Source organism: Falco rusticolus, chromosome 11 (assembly GCF_015220075.1).
Source record: "Falco rusticolus isolate bFalRus1 chromosome 11, bFalRus1.pri, whole genome shotgun sequence".
In the NCBI taxonomy this organism is placed as follows: domain Eukaryota; kingdom Metazoa; phylum Chordata; class Aves; order Falconiformes; family Falconidae; genus Falco; species Falco rusticolus.
In genome coordinates this window covers 13,810,834-13,836,144 of record NC_051197.1, presented here as the reverse complement: position 1 = coordinate 13,836,144, position 25,311 = coordinate 13,810,834, and the positions used below count along the sequence as shown (strand labels likewise).

The following is a 25,311-nucleotide window of genomic DNA, read 5'->3' as shown; positions in this document are numbered from 1 at the left end:
AATGTTTCAGACAAGCCTCTCTTAAAAATAGACTTTATTGCAAGAAAAAATTGTTTTAATACAAGTTCTAAAACAGGAATTAGCCCTGTGGGCCAAAGCATGTTCTTGATCATCAGTTTATATAACCTCACACTGTGCTACTCCAGCCAGAAAAATAAACACTTATCCCACCCTCACTACTTGCCATCTGTCTGGTATATTTCTGACCTTTGGAATGTTTATACTTACAATGTATATAAATACATAGAAGTTAAGTATATATACATCCTTTTTAGTAAGAAAAAGAATTTGTAAACTATAACTTGTTAAAATATACACAAGAACATGCAAGGGGTGGGGGGAAGCAAAGAAAGCAACTTCTTGCCTTTGGAAGGCTGTTTCCACTTATTCCATACATCACTTCTGGAAAGTGTTCCAAATGAAGGCAAGTGGTTATTAAATCAAGCCTGATGTGTGGGGAAAAGAATCACTTTTCTTTACACAAAAAGAAGGTAAAATGTGATTTTTTTTTCAAAGTTTGTTTTTTTTTTTTTAAATGGAGAAACTATCGACTAAGCACTAAAACAACCAAGAAAAAAAGATGTAAAAGGAACACTCAAATATATGCCTTTAAAGTAGTGTTAGTCATATGTGCTTGCTGTCGTGGGGTAAGTGATAAACACGCAGATAATACAGCATGAGTTAACTAGTCCTAGTTGAGTAGTATCATGGGGCACTAACTAGCATAAATTGCTGTACAAACGTTCCTTACTCCTGTAAGGAACAGAGGCAGCTTCATTATATTCCCCCCTTTTTCTCAGGGATTTAAAATTGATGGATAGAGAAGAACGAAAAAGACTGAGAATGGTAGTTAGAGCGTGCCCAGGTAACTATGTGGAACCAAGAAGATCGCGGTAAGGAGAGATCTGGGGGAGGAGACTATTGCAGTTGCTCACATGTTGTAAGGGATGAGCAGAAACAGCTGAGAGAGAGGTGGACTTTGTGTTAGGAGGGCTGAGGAGGGAAGCACCGTAACAGCTAACTGAACAAACTTGGGGAAATTAGATCAGGTAGATGGGTTGTGGCTCAATTATGAGCAGCCTTTAGCGTTAAAAGGAGAAATAGATTGTATTTCATTTGAAGAGATGCTCCTGAAAGAGAGAGAGCTCAAGGGAGAGCAATAATCTGGTCAGAAAAATGAGCAAAGGTAAGTTTTATAAACAAGTTAAGTCCCTGTGAGAGAAGCACGTTTTAAATGGACAAGGCAAGACAAGAGAACACACCAGGAGCCAAGAAGTGAGAAAGACAAAGGCTTTAACAGGAGTTTTGGTGTGGACAGAAAGAAGACAGGTTTCAGGGATGCCATTTAAGGAAAAGCAACAAGGTGTATAAATAGCCTACACAGTTGCACATAAGAGCAAAGCTGTTGGGCAGATGGTAACAAGGGTAGTCAGAAATCAGAAACTGACTCTCTTTCTGGTCTTATTGGAAGCGTTTTCAGAAATTTCTACCCTTATCACCCTCCAAGCTAACATACAGTAAGTGACCTTGAGCTCTCCAATGCTGGTTCAGTGTACAGTAAAACAGATTAGTTTGAGCCACTGCTGAAAAGACTTCAACTAATCTGTTTCACTGTGCAATGAAATGGCATCTAAACTTCAGCTTTTAAGATAAACGCAAACATACACTCCAGGTTATCAAATACCAACAAAGATACAGATCATCAAACACTGATCTTTTCCAGTACCAGCAATATCACTGCAGGTCCATGCAAAGCTATTTTGCGTTTTTAGTATAGTACTGCCAAAATTAAGAGTATTGCTGAGAAAGCCAAGCATTATAATCTTTTCATAGAAACGTTTGCAGAAATATTTTTGTTTACAGTTGTAAATTGAACTTTTAAACTACCATTCTTTACTATTCAACAATGTGCTTAGGTGCTTTTTGATAAAGAATTTTGCTGAAACCATTTAGAAAATGTTATTAATATTGGACAAATATACCTTTAAAGGAAAGCCTTAAATTTTATTGAGAGCAGAAGAAATACTACAATTCAAACACCTGCCCTTTGAAAATCTATTGTGAATCAGAAACATGGAGTTACAGCAATAAGTTGCAATACAAGAGACCTCACAGTAAAATGCAGTAAACTTCAGCAGTTTCTGAACTTCCACAAACTGTAATAGCTAAATTGTGTTCAAAATATGCATTTTTTAATAGGATTGGAATAACTTTTCTGGGCTTTTCCTCAGACTTAGTAATATTGTTTTCTTTCCTTTATAAAAGCATTTCTTGGGATGAATATCCTTTCACACTTAAAAAAGAAAAAGCTATTGTTTTCCTTTGTTTTGATTTCAGTTCTTTTCAGCCACTAGAAAAATGTTTTGTCCTTCTCCAAGAAATGAAGAAATTTAATGTAAATTTATCTTCAAGGAACACAAAGCAAGCAAGAGTTTTCAGGTTATCATAAAAAATATGCTACTTTGAAATTATTTTATAGTACGTACTACTAGAACAAACCCAAGTGAATTGCTACAAATTGCTCACCTCCTCAGTAGAGCCTTAGAATTATAAACAGAAACATTTCTTCTGCACAACCAAATAAAACATAATACTTCCAAACTAAATTTTTTCCATTAACATTTCAGAGGCAGGAAGGAAAATACAGGCCCTAGATATTAATTCATGGACAGTAAAACATTATAGAGGCCTGTGTTAATAAAATGGATAAACGTGAGCTTTCAACAGCTTCATTGATCATGCAAAGATTTTTGTTTTGTTTTAAGAGCAGTTGGAGAAAAGGTTTCAGATATGTAAATAAGGTCCCTGAAGAGTTTTGCCACTAGGTTAAAGGCTGTGCTTATTCTCTCCAAAATGCCAGGCATATCTTTGAGTGTGAGAAGAAAATTAAAAAAAGAAACAGACAAACCTTCCAACAAAACCATCCAACAGCACAGACCTACCTACTGCAGTAGTTCAAACAATTCACTTATTTTAAATTGTATAATTAATACAAAATAAAATGTAAATATTTTTAAATTGAAAATGTAATATAGATTTTAATATTATTATAAAAAACTTTAAGGGCCAGTGTACACAAGTCACCATTAGTTTGTGTGCCAGCATTCCTTTTTTCAGCAGAAATCAAAATAATAATATGAACTATTAGGAATTCAGTACTGACAAGGAGCCCTACAATTTGAGAATTTTCCCCTCTGACCTGCAATTCTGCTTGTAAGTAAAGCTATTGTTTCTCTCCTAACTCTTTGCATTCCTCCCAAGCTAGCTCTACTAACATTTCAGTCTGCTAGAAAAGATCTAAAAAGAAAAAAAAAAAAAAAAAAAAAAGGCAGGCGGAAAAAAAGAAAGAACTTTCTTCAAGGACACAGTAAAAGTATTGGAAGCTTTTAACCCTCTACTCTATCACATTCGCCACTCAGAAATAAAAAGATGAATGTTTTCTTTCACAGTTTTCTGCCAGCTGCCTCCTTCCTGATTCAGTGGGGTTTATACCTGCCTCAGGAAAGCCTGTTTCTAGGCTCCCCATGTTGCTTCACAGTCCTAAGAGCATCAGCATAAAACCAGCAGCAGTTTAGCCCTACATATTCGGTTTAGTTTCATGTCCAGAAATATTTCTGCTACAGAAATCCTATTTTACCTTGTGGTTTATATGATAATTCTGAAAGTCCAGTGGAGAATGCAACAACAAACATAATTGCATTCCATTATTTCATCTGTTTAATATGCATGTCTTTTCCAGGGCTGTATTCATTGTTTATCACTTAACAATAGTTCACAGAGTTTAAAGTTATTATTTTTATTATTACTATTAATAGAATTCTACCCACAGGGAGAAAAGTTATTTATTTATACCTGCTGCATTGTTAAAAGTTGAATATTTAGATACATCTGGAAGAGAAAATATTTAATTTACATATAACTAGGAAAAAAAAAAAGAAGCATTAGGAGGGGCTCATTTACACAAAAATCAAAAGCCATCTAGACTACAGCAAACAATCACTTCAAGTGATGATTGCTTGCTCTGACAAGTCACCTTTTACCTGTCATAGTAGAGAGGAACAAAGCACCTCAGGCCACCTCATGAAAGTGTCATGAAAGACACTTGGAGCAACAAGCTATTGCATTCCAGCAGGGTCCCAGATCACTCACTGCTGACTCTCCAACGCGCTATGTTACCACAGTCTCCTCCAGAAGGCTGTTTCTCAAACCTGGTTTGCAAATTATTTATCCTGCCAACCAACTTCAACTAGTAAGTGAGATCACAAAATGAAAAATCAAGGCTGTGGTATCAATGGCAGCAGTAATTTCTTAATTTGATTAGGTAGAGGGAAATGATGATCTGGGAAGAACAACATTTAAAGCTATGGGGAAGGTGCAACATCTGTGACTAGCAGACAAGTAGGGGAGAGAGTGGTTTCACAGTAGCCCCAGACGTTTGACAGAAGTTTTTACAGAGAAAGCTGAAAACCAAAAACTGATGGAAAATTTTACCTTTGTAAGTTTCCTTCCTGACCAAATTTGGAGCGGATTATAACCCAGGGTTTCTGAATAAGAAGTGCTAGTCAGACATTTATGAACCAATCCTTTTGATAACACTTGATAGCACTTGTCTTAACTGCCAGAGCCCTGTCTCCAGCTGTGGCTAATCACAAGTGCTTCAGATGGAGAAAAGGGAAGAAAAATCCACAAACTGTAGCTAACCATCACATGTATCAGCAAAACATTTTCTGATTACTGTTGTGGGTCAACAGTTGAAACCCTGAAGGATAAGAGCTGGTTATAAGCATTCTAACAATAAGCTCCCAGTGTTATGAACCTACTAAAGACACAAAGGCTTTTTCTTGTTTGCTCCAAGGCCCATGAAAGAAGGAAAAAAACAGCAGTAGCAAGGGGAAACACTTAAATGACAGAAAGACTGCCATGACCATTTACCCCCAAATCCATCTCTTTCTCTCAAAGAGGAATAAAAGCATCCTTCAAAATAACATTCTTTTATATATATATATACACACATATATATATATATAATCTTTGTCCAAAACACTGAAATACCCTCAACACACTTCAGAGGCAACTTCAGAAACTTGGTTCACTTGAACCAGAAACTGGATCTTACGACTTTGACAACAAGGTCTACAAATCCCCCAGCACCACATACCTTTTCTATGTGTAAGTAGCTATTCAGAACAAGTAAAGCCACCTCTCAGTATTTTCTTCAATAAGAAGCTGGGCATACACAACTTAAACCACACGTTAGCTTATTTTTCCAAAACATGGATCATTTTTATGGCATGTTTTGTGCTGTCTAGTATTTCCCTATCTTCTGAAATATGAACAACAGAACTGGACAAAGTATTGTAAAACCATACAAAATCAAGATCTCACCTCTGCTTCTATGCTGACACTGTCTTTTTCACATAGCTGAAGAATAGCAATTTTTTTTCCTACAGCACTGTGCTGAGAGCTTACACTGACTATGATGCAAAATTTTCTTAATGCATTCCAAGAGTGTTTCTTTCTTATTTTTCTTCTAAAGCCTCTGGTCTATATGTACGATCCATACTTGCCTGGATGCAAATGTAATTTGTTAGATTGTAAGTATTTAAACAGCTCTACAAATTATTTTATCATCAACTACATAGCTGCTAAATTACAGCGTTTGACCAAACATCTTCCCTAGAAAGCAAACTTTTCCCTCAATACTGGACAGAAGTCTAAACAAATGTTCACGTCAGTGAGCTAATTATCATCTATGCTATAGTTACGAACTGGCACTAATTACAGCTTTTATTATGTTGTCTGTGGTAACAAATACAAATTAGAACTCTGGGTGTCGGAGTTTTGGGGTTAGTTGGTTGTTTTTTAAGATTTAGAAGTAAATTGGCAATTTCCCAATCGTTTGGAACATTTTCTACTTTCCAAGATTAGTGAATAGTAAATGATGGATTAGGGTGCTTTCTTTATCCAGCTTCTTTAAGAAGTTTTGGGTATAAATCATCCAGGACTACTGATTCTGATTTAACAGATGCTGCTTTTTTCGCCACAAATACACATTCCTGCAGAGCAGAGGTACCTTTACTTCTGTTTTTGTTCAGAACTGTCATTTGCATTTTGCAGTAGGATATTATTCTTGTTCTTAGCAGTCTAAAGAATGCTGTACGATATTTCTTTTGGCCATCAGGATTTCATAATTTTCTTGGACTTGCTTATTCCTTTGACACTTGTAATACATGCTCATGTGTGTACACATGCACACACAAAAACAGGGAAAAAGTGATCAATGTTTATAATAGCATACTTCCTAAAAGAGTAATACAAAGCTTTGAGCAGAAATGAAACAAAGTAAGCATTACACGTACATTTTGGGGTAGTAAAGGAAAGTCTGTTGACAGCAGCTTTCATTTTATTTTACTAGATTACCAAATACAAAAACAAAGGAAAAAAAAAAAAAAGACGGTGTGTGTGAATCTGTAAGACACCCTCTAGAATTATCTCAAACATACTTTTCTGTCTCTCCCAGGAAAGTTACCAAAAAGCTCTCAACAACATCCTACTTCAAACTTTCATACACTACACCCAGTGTCATATCCTACAGGAAAGTAAATTATCCGAGAGATTTTGAGTGGTGAAATGGTTTTATATCAAATATTGAACGAAAACATCCTCTGTATTAAATCTTCCAAGCACCACAGTGCTTGGTACCAGATGATGCTCTCCTGTTTTTGTTCTAAAACATTCTGCAAAAGTGAAGCATTCTTTAATATATTACTTGCTGTTCAAGCCACAAATTCAAGGTAATGATGAAAAAGCTCCATATCCTGAACAGTGAAAACACTACTCACTAAACCATTTCACTACTTGTTTTCCTCACTCATCTGGGCCAGCACAAATAAAATTCATAATAAAGTAACAGACATCTACTCAAGAGATCACAGATGACTCCTACAAAAAACATCTGAAAGAAATTAAATTCCCAGAACATTCTTGGTAAACAAGAATCTGGTTATCACATCTAAGAAAAACAAAATACCAATTTAAAATACGTCCAGGGTAACCAAGCAAAAAAATAACTAAACACAATAAACATTACATTGAGTTCTTTGAACACCATTTTATTAATTTTGCCTAAAGACAGAAATTATAAAAACCCTAATTCAATAATTTATATACAATGCAACAATTTTATTTAGGGCTTATGGCTTCAGACATCAAAATGAACCATCAAACGCTTTTCTGCTTTAAGAATTACATTAACAGGTGTATGAGATATGTCAGAAAGCCAACTCTGACCTAAATATAATTCCCACCTTACTCAGAGCTGTATTTAGTAGTTGCAGGAGAATATGAAGGCTAAGAGATGAGAGTACTGCCACCTCGTGCCAGTCAAGCTGAAGCCTAACAAACAAGATTACTGACTAAAACGAATCCCAGAACATGTTCTGCCTTTAGAGCCTGACAGTTGAGATCAGAAGCTTGATCTTGAATTATGAAAGAGTGTAATAGTTTAAGAACATCTTAAACCAATTCTTTAAATAAAAATAATCAAACTACCTGTACTTAATCAGCATGCCTGGCAGCAACTACTCATATATGCCATTTTAACATCCTGGGTTTAGTCACTCATAACTGTGATAAATTTCAATCACCCCAGATAAGAGCTTTGGTAACGGGTATCTGTTTCAGACTAAATCTTTCTGATTTTGTTTTGGTTTTTTTTGTAAAAAATCATAACAAACCAAAGAAAAAGTACATGCATACACAGTTTGACAGTTCAAAAGACTTTTGAAACTCTCTAATATACCCATGGTATAAAGTGTCTATATTCTTATGGCATAAATATCTAAATAACCAAAGCAACATAAACTTTAGAGACTTAAGAAATATTATGAAAATTCTCAAGTATACTGACAAGCCACAAAGAAGAACATTTCCTCTCAGTCCATGCTTATCTAAAATATAAGGGTTATATCAAGCATTACCCAATAATGTAAAGAACATGAACTTTTTTCTGCTTATTTACTGATAAATATAATTCTGCTTAGTGGATATTTCACCATCCCCACCCATCCCCGAGGCATTATTACAAGCAATAAAAATGTAGAACAGGAGTACTCACCAATATCATTAGCTAGAGAACCAGGATCAGAGGCCCCAAGGGTAGCTTCAAACTCCTCCTGAAGACGATAAGCTCTTTGAAGAAGAGATTCAAGCTTATGAATGAATTCAGCACTAATGATATCCTGCAAGAAGACAGACATTAGAAGATTTTCCATTTGTTTAAATTTGTAAGATTCCTTTATAAAATCTAAGAACATTAAGCTTTCAAAGAACAAATTGTGCCACATTAATTTCCTACAAACTGTACAAGTACACTGTCAGATGACTACTTCAACATCCAGAATACACACACTTTTCTAAACGTACATATATTTAGTGTAATAAAAATGAAATCTAATTTTTAAATGCTTTAAAATTGTATGTATGTTTACTACACTAGAAATAATGAAAGCTACACAGGTGTATGTTTATTTAAAAATATTTTTAGCTTTTAGTTCATAAAAACAAAGGAATACAAATAAAGTTCAAGCACATTATTTGTGAATATTCAGAAATTTATCATCTTGCTCAAATGTTTATCTTTGCTAAGCAGATATCCTCTCACATAGTTGTAAAAGAAAGAGATGACCCAAGGTATTTTGTGCAGAGAACCAGTATGCTTGGTAGCTTGATAACATCACACAGAAGGAAACACTGATGCAACAGCAATTGCCAAAAAATAAGTAACGCCAATTTCCTCTTCCCATCCTCCTCCAAATAACCAACCAAAAAAAAAAAAAATCAAAAGGAACAAAAAGTTAGGTGTCCTTTAAGTGCAATACCACTAAATTGGAAATTAGAATTCATTCTCAGATTTGGTAATCAAATTAGAAGTTGAAAAGATTCAGGTAACAAAATGCAATGCATTGTCAGGGCAGCAACAGTAGAGTACAGATTGCATATACTCACTTCTACACTTTCTTCTGCAATTGCGTCTCCTGCTCCCAGCTTAATGGAGCCACAACTTGCTTCGTCTTCAACTTGCCTGTTACGGAAAGTTAGTGCCTGCTCCCATCGACGCAGCGCTTCTTCGAAAAGTTCCATACCTAGGGGAGAACATGAATACCTCCACTTCATCAAATACGCAGCTTCCATATGTATTCACATTTCAGAGTTGCAGAAAACTATGTAGCTAATAAGCTTGAGCGCACTAATAGCAGAGATGTAAGTTTTTAAAACAGCAATTCCCAGTCTTAAAAAAAATTAAAAAATATAAAAGATACCTGCCTTTGTAATGAGATAAGAAAGTTCACAATATTATTAAAGCAACAGTGCTCAATGTATTCTTTCCTATTTACTTTATAAAATAATTTTATGGATTACTACTACATACATAGAAATTAAGAAAAAGCTCATTTTGAAAAACTAACTCTAGATCAAGTAAGATTTCACTGTCTTATGGAAATGTTCTGAGCCATATGCCAACAGGGCACTGTGAAAGAACACCACAATAATACTGTGTAAGCGTCACTTTGCAGTAAAATCAAAAAATTGTTCACATTCATTGTTGGTAGATGCTGAATATTCTTATGACGACTTACCCATCAAATACAAATTTTCAGGTGTGGTCACTGGAATATTGACAAGCTTAATATCGTCTTCATCTGCTTTATCCCAGGAATTAGAATTGGCACAAGCACAACTGTGACAAGAGGTGGCACTCTGAACCTTAAAAAAAAAACCCACACACCCAAGTTTTGAAGGGCTGTTATACAGAGTATCCTTAAATCTACATTCCTGCCAAAGTACATTACATCCAAGCTATCAGTCTACAAATTGTTTTCACTATGTAGTAAGTACAATGGCCTTGTCAGCATCTCTAGCCTTCTTGCGCTTGTTTAGGAAAATTGTTTCAGCTCAGTGAAACCATTAGGTATATGTTCAGTGCAAGTTAACAGACATTCAGAAGTCTTAAACCAGTTCTACTTACCGAGGCCAGGCTTTGAACTGAACCAGAGTATTTACTGAAAAGTCCTCCATTTGCATAGATACAAGACTGAGATCCTTTTTCCTTAGCAGAGCTCAGAGAAAGAGTCAAGTTTTGCCGGCTACTGGAACAACTAGAACCTAAGAAATACACTGACTTTAAAGCTGCTGCCATCTCAAAACATTGTACCTTTCATTAGCAAGATCTATCAAGAATTGCATTTACTTTTTTCACTAAAATCCAGTTTAAAAGCAAACAACAATTACTCTTATATTTACAGTTCTACATGGGAAACTACAAATTACAACAGTCAATATCTGTAACAATAACCATGCATTTCAGCATAATTATTTTCCCATCCTATAAAAAAATCACATCTGCTTTCCTTAATATTGAGGTATGTCGACAAGAATGGCAAACATCACCATTAATATTTTACTTAATTGATATGTTACCTTTGAAAACAAGACCAGCTTATTTAGAAGACACTAATTTTATTCCTAATTTACACAATTTCTACTTAAACAATTTGAAACTAATCAGTATTAAAGGAAAATTGTTTTACTACTGAGCAGTTATGCACACCCATCCCCTCAAACCCCTTTTCTTCTTCTCCAAGAAAACACAGAAAAAAAAACAACCTTAGGGGCTCCTTCATGTACCTTTTTCTGATGCAGCTGCTTTGGTACACTCTAATACCAAATGACTTGGTTCCCATAGTGGCACTTTCTTGTTCTTCTTTCCACGTCTTCTTTTAAAGTGATGGGCCAGAAAAATAACGGATATTGCACTCACTGCTGTTACCGTGAAAAGCTTCTTTAACCCAGGGGAAAGCTTTATCTGAAAATAAAAGTGTGTGACATCACTGGAAATATATGCTTCTTAACTCCCACCTTTCCTCCTACCCTCCTTTTGGCGTGTTCAATCTAGGCTATAGCTTGCCTGAGGGTGATAAGAGAAGCTGCTCTCACGTAGCCTGAGAAACAACCAACTCTGAGTAAGGACAGACTAACTGCTTCTCAAAATTTGCAAGGACCAATAGGTGACAGAGTTTACAAAGGGTTGGTGCGACAGAGTGGGTGGCTGCAGAGAGACATACTGCAGCACCCAGAACTACATGAATGGTAGGAATCTAAGTAAATTACTTTAAAACCTCTTTTTTTGTTTATTTCCTTCTAATGCCAGGACAAGACAGGGCTTCAATTAATCCTCCACTGAAGAGAAACTCACCCTTCACAACAAGACTATTTCTTGCACTGTTAAAGACTGGAGGATCCTAAAGCTAACATTTACATGGTATTTCAGTTTGGGAAGAACATGTATTATAAGATATTTCTCTAAATAAACCATTCTTTTTTAATTGTTACCTTTTATTTTGGACATAGATCAGTCATAAGTTTACAGACATTTAAATTAGCAAATAAGAACCACATATACCAGCACCTGGAATTAAAAAACATTAACAAAGTTTATGAAATTCCAAGTGACAAGATACACAAAGAAGAAAAGAGCCACTTAACTGGAAGCTAGAGTCCATATTCACAAAATCTTTGTGAAATCTATGCTGCTTGAGAAAGACTGCTGGGAGACAACCAGATCTGCAGTCCTTGGAGCTAACATGGTGTTTCTGTAACATGTTTCCTCACACGAGAAAGAGCTGGCCACACAGAGTACCACCGCAGTCTGGCAGTCCCTGGTTGCTGTGCAATTTGTTAATACCATCAGAGTTTTATTTAATTTAAAGAAGCGTTCAAAGCTTTCTCTGCACTACTGAGTTTGCAATCAGCAAGTCAAACACCTTGGACTTGAGAACCCTGTCCTTAGTGGTACTGTATCTTGACCAAGGCTGAAAACCTAGCACTGTACTCTGCGAGGAAAAGGAAATCCCTGAAACCTAGCACAAACACATACTTACATAAGGCTACTGTGTTTCACAGAGAAGAGTTAATAATCAAATAACTGAGATTAAAACCTTGAAGCTTACAGAATTAAATGCTAGAACTAAAGTTTCCAAGAACTGTAAGTGGATTATCTTTTTTGTATGTCTGTGCCTACAAACAGGATCATAACTAAATTAACAGTGAAATGAAAACCTCTAAGTAGAGGAAAGTTAATAGCTGCACATAATGGAGTTGCACATGGTATTTAAAAAAAAATATGAACATGCTACAACATAAAAAAAAGTGATCTTGCAGTGAAAATTTTAAAGTATTCCAAATACAGAAAAAATGTGAAAATAAACAGATGTAGGTAAGACTCAGAAAACCTCATTCTTTTATATGCAATAAAACTCTGAAAAGCATTTAAATGCAAATGTGACAAATTACATAGCTTTTGCTTACAAGCACCTAATTCAATAAGAATAAAATACAGTCATATCAAAGACATCGGGTTTAAAAGCAGAGCTTTATTAGGATTCGCTAATATATATTTTGTAAAGACACTTATTGGCAATCCTAATGATAAACATTTTTTTCTTTTTTAGTTATCCTTGTCAATGATTGAGCATACACAGAACGGGAAAAAAAGTAATCTATTGGACCATATTTTGTACAGCAAACTAGAAACTTTTTTTTCTTCTCCTGTGTATTGTGGCATCAGCACATGGCTCACACCTCAAGAAATATATTCTCTGAGGGATACAACTGACGTCTTAACATTTTCTCAAGTAATTCTGACTTGTTTCACTCTATCATTTATCACAAACATAGTTACTGGCAACTGACATCTCTCCTCTCTGAATCTCTACAACACAATTACAGCTCCTCCTCCCTGCCTTTGAAGTGAAGATGCTCTAGGGACAAATTGTGTGATTCCCTGCAGACAAGGAGTATCAGCTTGACCATACTTTCAGCTTTTGTCAAACTGAAAATTAAGACCATAATGCACTCTTTGCTCAGATTGAAGCGGCTGTTAACCACGTTGCTAATATCAATGAAAGAAAATAAATCTGTAAAAAGAAATACTGTGATTAACAGAGCCTTAAGGGTTTTTTTTGAGGATGATCTTTCCTTAAGTAAACCAAACAAAATCAGTAAAAGACCTGAATGGGTTTTAAAAAGTCTGCTTTTAAAGAATCACTGCCTCGTTTTAGTCACGTGCCACTTATTTAATCAAACAGAAGTGACTCGAAAAGTAGAACAAGGATTTTTAATTTACATTAATGAATTATCATTCAGATAAATTCAGTGAGTGGTACTAGCAATCTAGAAAGTATTTCAGACCACACTCAAAATTCAATGACAGCTATGTTTAGATTTTAAATACCTAATAACATTCTGCCAAAAAAAAGACAACTTGAGGATTTTAATGTTTGATTTAATAAGAATCAATACGCTGTTGCAAAATTAAGACATACAGACATTGCAGATAAAGCAATCTCTTCAGTCCGATGTATGATGATGCACTAAGCGTTTATTAGCAGAAAAAGACAAAAACCCCACTTACTTAAGTTCAATGTTCTAAACAAACTAAAAATGAAGGTATTTGGTACAGAGTTAATCCCTATTAAGGTCAGAAAACCAAGTACAATGCTGCAATTAAACTTCTAAACACATAATGGAAGTGACAATATTTAGATAATGTATACATTACCTGGTTAAGAGAATAATACCATGAAAGGGGAAGATGAAACACCCGTAAAGCTACTGTCTTCAGAGAAAATCGCGCTTCAGTAACAGTTTCTTCTGACATGGCTCCTTCACTCCCATAACCTCATTAAATGGAACTACCTTGAAAGCAGTCACAGATGGTCTCTGGAATACTCTGTCAAATGAAGGATACATACTAAATTATGCCACCGAAGTCCAGGACATTCTTCTGCAAGCCTGAATCCCTTACACAACAGGTACATGACTTGTTCAATTGACAGTGCTGACTAGAGACAAGACTTGCATTTAAGGAGAAGACAGCAACCTTGCTGGCTCAGTTTAGGCCCCATTCCTCCCACCTGCTCTGTGCAGAGTCGTGGATATGAACAACCAGGATCTACAGAGCACTCAGTTTGCTCTTACTAGCTGGCATCCCACCCACCATACCCCCTCAGCCACACACTGCGACAGCCCTGTTTCTAAGACCACTACTGTAGGAATAACGTAGGTGCCAGCTAAGAGTTAAAAGCTTTGAGAGCAGCCTGGAAAAGTTTATCTCGTTCAGAGCTTCAGTTCTTTTGCAGACACCCTGCATAATAAACACCACACCCTGACGTCATCCCCCCCACGAGGAGGCACGGGCTCCCTTACTCCCCGGTGCCAAACACGAGGCGAAGCCCCTGAGGTGTGACATCCAGGCCGCCAGCGCGGCACGGGGCGAGGGGAAGGCAAAGGGCGGGCCCGGCGGGCCGGCTCCCCCCGCCGCCGGCCACGGAGCGGGGCCCGCCCGGCCTCAGAGGGGCAGCGACCCCGGCCCCGGGCTGCGGCCACCTCCGCCCGGCACTGCCGAGCCCTCCCCAGGCAAGGCAGCCCCGGCACCACCGCCGGGAGAGCCCGAAACCTGCGGCGCCTCGGGTGGGCGACGGACAGAGCCAAGGTGCTGGCCCCTCGCACCCCGCAGCCCCCCAGGCAAAGGCAGCGCGCCTCTCCCTGGGCCCGGGCCGGGCCCTGCCGCCCGGCAGCCCCATGGCTGCCACCCCGGGTTACCTGCCGAGCACCGGGCAGCAGCGCCGGCCCCTCGCGGGCGGCTCCCTCCCCGCTCCGGCGCTGCTAGGAGACCGGCAGCACAGCTTCTTCCGGGCCAGCGAGAAGCGGCCGAGGTCGGCAGGAGACAGCCCCTGTCGTCACGTGAGAGTGACCCGCTCCGTTAGGAGTCCGCGTCGGCCATCTTTACGCAGGGCAGCCTTCCCCTGCGGGCGGCGGGGCAGGGAGGGAGAGAGCCTGGCGCCGTCATCTTTGTGCAGGGCGGCGCTCACGTGAGCCGCGGAGAGGCTCGGCGCGGCCATCTTTGTGCGGGGCGCGTCCCGCGACCGGTGCTGCCCCAGCTGCGGCCGGTGGGCGTCTGTCTGCGTGAGGAGGCGCCGGTGGAGCTGCGGCCGCGGCCTGGGCGCGCCTGCTCCGCTGCGGCAGCCTCCTGCACCGCTCCGTCTTGGGCCGCGGAGCGCCGCCCGCCCACCAGGGCCGCTGTCCCCGGAGGCTGCCATTCGCCATCCGTGTAAGCCGCGGGGCTGGCCGCGGCCCGCCTTAGCTCCGGGCTCGGCGCACGGTGCATCTTCTCGGCCGTTTCGGTGACGGGGGGGGTTCCGCCGACGGCGGGGAAGGTGGGTCGGGTGCGGTGCCTGTGAGGGACAGCGGGCGGTGGCCGCGGCCGGTCTCCCCGTCCCGTGCGGCTCGGCCCGCTGGGCGTGTTGGCACGGGCATGGCCGCCGCCGGCGGAGCCGTACCGGGGGCCGGGGCGCCGCGCTCCCGCGGGGCTGGGCGGGGGGCGGGGGCCGTGCGCGGCCTGTCTTCCGGGCCGGGCTGGGCCGGGCCGGGCTGGGCAGGGCAACCGAGCGGGGCGGCGGGGCCCGGGCCGGCCGCTCCCAGCCCGCGGGGCGCCGTGCGGGGCGGGCGCTGCTGCCCGCCGGGACCGGCCGCGGGGCGGCCCCCGCAAATACCGGCCGCAGCTGAAGCCGCGCAGCGATGGTGGTGCAGATGTGACGCGATTCCTAAAAATAATTTGGTTCTAAGTTACTCTGTTCGTTCCCTGAAGCGTGTATATGTTTTATCGCCGTGTACGGGGGATGGAGCAAAAAAGGCCGGTGTAGCACCTGGTGGAAAATCACCGCAGGCTTCTCCTGCGTCCAGGCAAAGCCTGAGTCGGGGAAATCCTCTTAGGAACATAAAGGTCAGCTGCTGGGTTTCCGAGTTAGTTTTTAGCGTGGTGGAAGGAATGAATGGATGGTCTGCACACTGAAAAGCAATATAAAATGAAAAATGTTTAACCTGTGAGAGGCTATACCCTCAACTCAAACATTTTTTTTATGTTCTCTCTCTTTGGAAACAATACATCATGACAGAAAAAAAAAATCTAATGGAAGTGACTTAAAAAAATTGTGTCTTGCTTGAGCAGATAGCTCTTTGTGCCTGAAGAGAGAGACCAGGTGTCTTTCATAAGCTTACTGAACGAGCTTTTGTCATTTATGGGGAAAATACCAGGGTTTACTATAAACAGAAGTTTTTTACCAGAGTTAGCGCCAGTTGTTGTCATTTTTTTTCAAGAAAATGGGATACACTTGTGTATAGAATTGATAGATTAAAAAAGGTAGAAATAGGGAGGGATGGGAGATGAAAATCAAAACCACCTACCGATTAACAGAATATAAAGGAACGTAGGGTGTGCAATTAAGGTTAGCCTCCCTGTTTCTTGACCCAAGAAATCTATTCTCAAGTTTGGTAGCAATATTATTCACATACATTGTTATGCTGAAGTAATTTCTGTAATAAATTGTGAAAGAGTCCAGTAAAGTTTTTGAAGAATAACACAGTTCTTTAAAAAACTGATAGGATGACATACATCTTAAAAACCTTAATGCATGTGTCTAAGGCTTCAGTGGTCACTTGTGGTCAGAGTAAAGGTGGGTTTTTTCTAAAGTGCGAAGAATATCCATATAACAAGTAATTACTAAAGTTCTAGAGCTCTTTCCCATTGTAAGTAATGTTCAGATACAAAATTGCACCCCTGTCTCATTCTCACTTTTGTTGCCATAAAGTAAAAATGAATGTTAAATGCAGTAGTTCAGTGCATCACTAGTAAAATAACTATGAGTGCAAGTAAGAAGCCTGAACTTAGACCTTGCTAGTTTGATATGCTGCTACTCAGAGTTGCACAGGCAAAATAATAACAGCTGGTAATGGAGATATGATTACTGCTTCAGGTGATTGCTGTCTTCAGAATACTTCCTTTATTCTTAAAATCTTCTACCAGCATTCCTTTAGTAAACTCTGAAAAATTATCTGACAGAATGGCTGATGTATTTAGGGACATCAATGGGATGAAGATATGTAGTTGTTTATTTCAACGTCTATTGAAGTGTTAACTACTGTTACTAGACAGATCAAAGCATTGAATTTAATTCAAAAAAACTTTGAGAGAATTTTAAATCCGTTATGTTTCTTTAGGAAATATTAGGCTCCCTGCATGAGCCTAAGATCATTTGCAAGATCAGTTGAATTATCTTAGTGTCTCATGGGATCTTTCTGTGTGTGCAATAGGTCTTCCATGGTAGTCACCACACAAGACTAATGCCATGGAATTCTGCTGAATAATACATAGGTTCAATATAAGTGTTACAAGCTTTTGTGCTTTTTTTTCCCCTTTGAACATTAAACAGTTCACTTAGTTGAATGATGTAACATGATGCATTGAAATAGGTGGGCTGAAACAAACCTTTCAGTGGAAACAATGGGGAGAGCTAGCAACAGACTGCAAAGTTCTCTCCCAAATACATGAGAAGCTTATTGTATGAATGTGATCGTAAACAGTTAGGGTGAAAGCTTGAGTTATGTTGCAGTTCACTTTTAGTTCATTCTTAACCTCATAGTGAAACAAATGTGCTTCTTGTATCCTGTGTATGTATGTCCATGGTTTTCAGCTTGGGATTTTTGTAAGGCTGCTGTGAGACCATGGAATACTTCTGAAGGGTCCCTGCAAGGTGACAGAAATAGTTTTGTTGCCATGGGACATGTGATTGCTGTCTAAGTATTCCCATCTCAATAATTTTTTAGAGTTCTGCAGCAGGAGGAAAGCTGAAATTACTGATACAGATCCTTTCCAGAGGCTTTCTCTGTCTTTCTAATATATAAACTTTTGGCTCAGGAAGCCCCAGAGCTTGAAAGGATTTAGGGAAGCTATATATTCTTGTTGAAATTTTATTCTTCTGGAGTTGTCTTCTTTCGGTCAGTGGTGGAAACAAGATACTGGGCTAAATGGACCCATCATTTGATGCAGTAGAGCTGTTTATATGAGAGTTCTAGATATTTTCCCACTACAAACTATCACATATCACCAGGGATGTGGAGATACGCTCAGGCTTCAGAACAGGAGTATAAAATGGATCGTAAGAGAAACCACAAAGGTAGATACTTATTTTTTTTTATTACTGAAAATGCAAAGAAGTGACTTTTGGATGAGGTCAATGCAATGCAGAAGCTTGTGAAAAACAAATGTGATAATGAGATATATCAGTAGAGGAATATAAGCAGTCTTTTCAGATAGAGTAGGAAGTGGTGAAATAGAGGAAGGACAGGGAGGGAGGGAGGGAGGGGCTACCCTGGGCTTGCTAGGACTTGGGAAAGATGAAGGGTGAATCATGGTTTTGAAATTAATTTTGCAGTTTTAGGCTTTAATCTAAAACTTTACAAGTGTCTTCCCGCAGCTAGGTATACTAAGCTACCAAGGTTATGGCAGTACGGTGAGTTAGCACGGTTGCTAAGCATGGAAGGTGGTGTATGAGAATTTTGTTAAGAAAAGGTGAAAAAAAGGCCATTCAGTTTTGCCCATGTAATAACATGTAGAGAATCTATAACATTAAGTAGATGTCCGCTGGGGGTGCTCTCCATATGGATAGGAATAGGGACCACATCCATGTGGACGTGACTTCCAACATGCTTTTGGTCTTTCTGATGGTTATTATGAGAAGAGAGATGCAGACTCCATCAAGAAACAGAATCTGGCATGAGCAGAACTTCTGGGATTGGATTTGTTCAGGACTGCAGGTTTGGATTTATATAGTTCCAGATCTGAAAAGTAGCTAATAAATACAAGTTGGGTAGCATGAGGTGAAGTCTGCACTTCATTCATTGCTTTGAATTACTTGGAATAATGCATTCAGGAAGCTGCAAGCTGCTTTCAAAAAAAAAACAAAAACCAAAGCCTAAAGCTTTACTAATCTATTCTACCAGTTCTAAAGTATTTGTGTGTAATCAGCATTAAGTCACACTGGATTTTTTTTAAGGTTGTCAGGGCTTTACAGGGCTTTATTTGAAACTCACTTGCCCATTTTTAATGTTTTAACAGACCTTGTAAAATGTGCAAAATGAAATACATCATCTTGTTTCCATTTCTGTTCTGAAAAGGAACTTTACAGATCAAAGCAGAATCTGAAGTTGAGGAGGTTTGATCTGAAACAATACCGTTTTCATATTTGAAGTGTCTTTAAGCAGTATTGCATACAAACAGACAGTGAACTGAGGGAATACTTCTCCGTCTGCAGATTATATTTGAGAGTAATGATTTTTAAATGTAAGCCATAGGTCCAGGAAGAGAATTTAGACCTAATCTTGAAAAAAAATTCCCAAATTATGAATTTACTGTAGTATTTCCAATCTTGTGAGATAAGTTCTTAAATATTTATTGAACAGCTGTTAACATGACATTCAAAAAGACCAAAAGGTAGAACACATACTTGAGTATAGGTACAGGTTATATAGATATATAAATATATCTTGTGTATTATATATTAAAAATAGTTTATCTACTTAAATATATTTTATTTATATATAAATGCAGATACATACATGTATGCATATAACAAATTATATGAAGTATTAGATATTATTCTTATAAAAATAATATGTAATACTGTAATAACATTATTTGTATAGGAATGTTTATAGGAATAATGTAGACTATTTATGCACATTCACACACGCTTATATTAAAAACCCCTTTAATGACCAAAGGGAACTGAAATGACTTTTGATTCAAAGAGTTCTTATTGCAACGCAATTGAAGTAAAGACCAAGTCACAGATAACATACTGAAAGTTTACTAGGGAGGTTTTCCGAGATGCCTACTAGGCAAGGTTTGTTTTCCACCACACTGTCAAAGCCCTAGGTTACTTAATATTCAAAGGAGTGATTGGTCGTATAGCAGAAGGAACAAACCTAAAGCTGCCAAAACCAAAGAGGAAAGAGGTGTTGATAACAGTGCTAAAGACTGCAAACAGATCAACGAATGTGCATCACTGAGTTAGGGTGAAAGTTTAGTTGCAAATCTTGATAAAGGAACACTAGATTGTACAGATCATATTTGGGCAAAGAAATTTTAAGATTTCTTGAGCTTTAGATAGATTGAGGCATCAGTAGTAATTAAGTGACAAAACTGGAACAAAGTTCTTGGATGGTTCTTATTTGCATGAGTCAGTTGGAGTATTCATATAAAAGGAACATTACTGAGTTAATTTTTTAATTTTCTTTCTGTAAAACATCATAGATTTCTCTGCAACCATCAAAATAACAATGACAAAGTGATTGCATTTAACATTCTCTATTTCTGAGAAGTTTCTGTGTCTGCATCAGGGACCGTGGATGGACAGAGAGGACTCAAGAGAAAAACTTGCTGAGTGTTCAGTACTACATGTAAGTTACAAGTTTCAGTTTGCTTTTGATAAATAATATTCTTGAATCTAGAATGTGTCTTTGTAAATAAATAAAACCAAGATAAAGTTTCCTTCTCCTTTGACAAGCAGGTCATGTGCTCCTGCATTTTTAACCTTCACAGCTTCAGCACACTTCAGCGCTGTTGCAAAAGATCCCTTTCCAGAATGTACAGTCAAAGCTACCATCAGTTCTGGGTAGGCTTGAGAACTGTAATTTTTATGTTGTTGGAATGCCATGATAGAGGCCAGAAAGTTTAATAAGTGATCCAAACCAGCTCTGCTCCACTCAGAATTCTGTTAGTTTAAGCCCTAAAAGTTAGAGGATTTGGTTTTAGAAGTCAGCTGTGTTTAACTTGGGCTATTGAGTTCTCTTACTGTAAAGTTATTTATACTAATGTACTTTAAAAAGCCACATTCATTTAAAAGTTATGTACACACTGAATATTAGATATCTGATATTGATGCTTACTGTAAGGAATTGGATTTTACTCATTCTTTTTTCTGTTGACAAGTGATTCCCTGGTCTTGAAGATCCCAGCTACAGGATCTCAGAAAATACAGCTTCTGAAATGTCATCGCCCGGCAGCAATTGCCCACACTTGGAATCAGTTGGTGAGATAACAAAAGAGGAATTGATACAAAAATCCCATGTGAGTTGTAGCAGTTTGCTTTCTTCCTATTGTAGTTAACTCTGGTCGCTTATTTCAGCTATGTGTGTTGTTGTGTGTTATTAGTTATAAGATGCATAAGTGTTAAACATGGGTAAAATCTTCTGTAGTGGAACAGTAAGGTTTACACGAAGTACAGGAAGACTTAAGGACTTGATAAAACTGAAAAACTATCTTTCAGTGCTTAACACTGAAATCAGAGTACCTTTCCCAGCAGGGTTTTCCAAAGCAAGTGCTGTTTGAGTGGAAATAGTAGTTAGAAGAGTTAGCATAGCACCAAGCTGAACTGTAGCAGTTAGTTATTTGGAATGTTTATGTGATACAGTATAACTGACTTGACTTCAAGAAGAAACTGTAACAAAGAAATCTATGCTTAATTTTTTTCTTGGATAACACTTCACTTGTTGGTGGAGGAGCCACAGTCTGAGAAACTGCCCCTACCCAACTCATGGTTTCCAGCTGTTAGTAATAACTGGAACAAAGAATGATCTTGTAACCCATTTTAGCAGCTGGGAGGTGATGAAAAGCCAAACCTTTTCTGTCCATTGTGCTAAACTTTCTATCTGAAAAGTGTTAACAGGTAATTTGCCGCTGAGGGGTATAGCATTTCTGTAATGTTGCTTTTTTTTTTTTTGTAAACCTTTGCAGGTAGTGTTGACTATCTGCAAATAGGAATATGCAGTTATTACAAGTTCTATCACTTTAAATTCGTTTTATGTTAAATTTATAGGAAAGACCAATTTTGAGGATTTTAATAATAATTTGATATGATAATGTTTATGCTTTATTGAGAAGAAAAATTTTTGGTTTAAGATGAAAACTCAGAGAGATCCAAGGTTTTACTAGAAAAATATGCTAATCTTATGTGAAGCAAACCAAAAATTGGGTTGGTTATAAACACATTTCTTTTTTGATCTTAAAATTATTCAGCTGATACTGATATTTACAGTATTTTTTTCTCATTTTGTCTCAAAGTTGTGGTTTGCTGGTGAAAGCAAATGAAATAATGCTTTTCTTGTGTGTTTAACTTCAATAGGGCACTTGTCAGGACTGTAAAGTCAGAGGACCCAATCTTTGGGCATGCTTAGAGGTAAGTCGTTCTGTTGTTCCGTAGTAGGGTCGTCTTCTAGTAATCTGTAGATAAAGTTGGTAGTGTTCTTTTTAAGAAACAACTATAATGAACTTCTTTAGTTTCTTTAAATTGTTGTTTAAAAGTATAACCTATTGTGCAGTTTTCTGTTTTTAAAATTATTTACCTTCTATCAGGTACATACTTCTTGCAATTTAAGAATAGTGTGTTTAAAATGATTTTTTTTTATAAGAAGGTAGCACATTAAGGTTTCTTCTTGAGTTATGATATTTTTTAGGTCTTAAGATATTATATTATTCCTGAATTAAGTTACTTTTAATAAGCACCTCTTGGCATTTGTAGTAATAACATCCAGCAGTGAGTGCTGACTTTTTACAGCATAGAAATACATACTCTGTTGGGTTTTTTTTTTATTCTTAAGTAAAATAAAGAAAAAAACCCTTATTTTGAAACTTGTAGAAGTTTGTATAAACGTTCTTCAGACTTTGTAAGAATTTTGCATGGTCTCTACCCTGGATATAGTTATTTCTTAAATATGCTTGCTGTCTACAAAATCAATGATTTTCAGTGTGTTAAAAAAAAAAAAAGCTCAAAGTGTTGCTTCTCATTGGTCTATGATACCAACAGGAAAGTATGTAGCTAATTTAGTTTTTAAAATGTCTTGGGAGTTCTTCAGACATTCAGCTGTTTCCAGAGATTGAAATTTTACTATATAGGCTTGTTTTCATTTTTTGGCAACTTTTGTCTAAGTCTTGTCAGGAATATAGTCTAGGCTGAGATGCCAAACTTTAAGTGTATGTATGAGTATTTTAAAAAAACCTGCTTCAGTAGTTTCCTTTCAAGTGGTTTATGGTAACAGTTAAGAGATCAGATTATTTTGCTCCTTCTATCAATAAGAGATAGAAAAGAAGAGAGAAATAAACAGTGTTTAATGACTTCTTGTTAGATGTCTGGAAGTTTAATTACATATAAAAACCCTCTTGGGAGTAGGAAGAGGTGTTCAGGGATGCATCAGCCTGGCAGGTGGGGAAATGCTGTCACAGCTTAAAACATGTTTTTTATTTCTCACTCAGTGCTCTTAAACTGTTACTGAAAAACTCAATTTCATACCAACATTTCCGTAGGAGAGTTTTGTAATTGCAGTAGGACACTTACTGTCATGCTGTGATGTATCTCCTCTTGGATGAATTGGCATCTTGCCTTCACCTTTTTCAGTAGAAAAACGTGGTGAGATACCAGCATGTTAACTATCTGTAATTTAACAAGTATCTGTGATAATTTAATATAGAAAATTGACTGTGTTCAGCTGCTATTTGATTGTATAAATTAACATGCTTGGAGCGTTATACAGATAATATGCTGTACCCTCTTATGTGGTTGTCTTGACTCATGCAAATGAGGAATTAATGAAAGTTGCTTGAAGATTGGCAGCTGCAAGATTCCACACTCAACTCAGCCAAATGTGTTTTGCAATTGGCACAATTAAAATCAACAGTTATTTTGCAAGTTATAACTGGAATGTAGTAAGTACTTAACCATGTAGTGCTGGAAACTCTTATGTAAAAGTGAAAAAACAACGAATTGTGAAGTAACACTGATAAGTAGGCACTGCAGATAGGCGCATAGGGGCAGTTTTGTATAAATGTGTCATGTTCCAAGGCTGTTGCAATTCAGTCTTTCAGACACTGGGCTAACTTCATATTTTCTGTAACAATCTACTAAATCAGGAATTGTAAAAAATAAATGTTGACCTTAACCTGAATAAATACATCAAAATGGCCAAACAATTATATTCCAAACAACTAAATATCTTACACCGCCCACCAGTGAAAAGAGTTGAGTTAAATCTTGCAGCATTCTTATTTGCTTTAGGTGATACTTATTTTAATACTTAACTGTGCATGTCTCTTGTTTGTGTAGGACTCTGCAAGTTTGAAATCTGAGTGAATTTTAAAGGGACTGGCAGTATGTTCCTATTCTGTAAACCTGTTTGACACCATTTTTTAATTCTGTATACTTCTTCATATCTTGCTCAACAGAACAGGTGTACGTATGTTGGCTGTGGTGAATCCCATGTTGATCACAGTACCACCCATTCCCAGGTATGTGTATTTGCTAGTCATACAGTTACTTGAAGCAGTGGAGTAGAGTTGGAGAACTTTTTAGACTAATTTTAGTGAAGTCAATAACTTGTGTTAGCATAATTGGAAATTTGATTAGCTATGATTGTTTTTCATCTATAGAAGCAGGTCTTACTAATTTAGGGGTATATGAGTTTACAGTCTTTGTGCAGCTGCATAATTGTTTATGTAATTCTGGCATTATTGCACTCCTTAAAAGAACATGGTGAAAATTAAAAAAGGAACAATTACTGATGATTTTGAAGATGCATGGACAAAAGGCTTCTTGAGTACTTCAGCTGGTATGTAGTACTTCACTGCTTCAGTCTAACTTTTGAAGATTGTGGCTGCCTGGTGGGTGAGAGGAGGGAAGTTGGATTAATGAAGATGGGAGCTGAACAGCTGTAAAATAGGAAGTATAAATTACTGGGAAAAGGTGCTTTATTTCTGCATTATGCTCCCTGTTCCAGTAGCTACAGATAAAGAAGTGACTGAGCTGAGCGTATCCTTTCATGCAGTGTCCTGATTTTGGGTCCGGCTTGGTAGGAGCAGTGGAGTATGTGCATTGTGTTCCCAGCATGCCAAGTTCTGGCAAGATTGGACAGCTTGAGTGCATCTGTTCCAGTCTTAAATTCATTGTATGTTCTGTGCATACACGTGTGCCAGTGGAACACTTGCCAAAACAAAACAAATAAGATATATTCTCTCTTAGCAAATATACTGGGGACAGATGGGATGGCAGTTTTATGAACATGTCATTTCAGAATTGCTGACTTTCCAAAATTAAATGAAATTCTTGCCACCAATTTTCTGTTTGTCTGTCAGAAAATACATCTAAGATTCCTCCCTGAGCACTTTTTGGTCTCTGAAAATACTAAAAAACCCACCCCTGGTAAATATTGAAACAAACAAATAGTATATACCAGGGTTTTACAAGAAGTAAGCTTTGACTGCATTTTACCACGACTCCTCATTTTTTATTCTTTTTTGAAGCAGGGCCTTGAAAGGAGTGCATATTTAAACAAATCAATAATGTATTAATATAAATCTTTATAAAT

The 25,311-nt window shown here is 38.0% G+C and overlaps 2 protein-coding genes across 8 annotated transcripts in view; one reads left to right on the top strand and one right to left on the bottom strand.

Moving 5' to 3' along the window:
- The window catches only part of MIGA1 (mitoguardin 1), a 40,764-nt gene extending 25,848 nt beyond the window's left edge, over window positions 1–14,916 (bottom strand). The window contains exons 1-7 of the mRNA XM_037403785.1: window positions 14,662–14,916; window positions 13,619–13,789; window positions 10,687–10,864; window positions 10,028–10,164; window positions 9,639–9,765; window positions 9,007–9,143; window positions 8,117–8,240 (exon numbers count right to left, since the gene is read on the bottom strand). Coding sequence (XP_037259682.1) covers window positions 8,117–8,240; window positions 9,007–9,143; window positions 9,639–9,765; window positions 10,028–10,164; window positions 10,687–10,864; window positions 13,619–13,717 — 802 coding nt within the window. The 5' untranslated portion in view covers window positions 13,718–13,789; window positions 14,662–14,916. The remainder of the gene's footprint in view (window positions 1–8,116; window positions 8,241–9,006; window positions 9,144–9,638; window positions 9,766–10,027; window positions 10,165–10,686; window positions 10,865–13,618; window positions 13,790–14,661) is intronic.
- Window positions 14,917–15,123: 207 nt separating this feature from the next.
- Window positions 15,124–25,311, top strand: part of USP33 (ubiquitin specific peptidase 33) — a 42,347-nt gene continuing 32,159 nt past the window's right edge. For 5 of the 7 annotated variants that reach the window (XR_005106681.1, XR_005106683.1, XR_005106682.1 and 2 more), the window contains exons 1-3: window positions 20,930–21,025; window positions 22,080–22,133; window positions 24,173–24,235. Coding sequence is in view for 4 of the 7 variants with exons in the window: in XM_037403778.1 (XP_037259675.1) it covers window positions 20,945–21,025; window positions 22,080–22,133; window positions 24,173–24,235 (198 nt within the window). In the remaining 3 variants the exon portion in view is untranslated. Of the gene's footprint in view, window positions 15,276–20,277; window positions 20,356–20,887; window positions 21,026–22,079; window positions 22,134–24,172; window positions 24,236–25,311 lie in introns of those variants that run through there. The other 2 variants (XM_037403779.1, XM_037403780.1) reach the window with 2 other exon arrangements.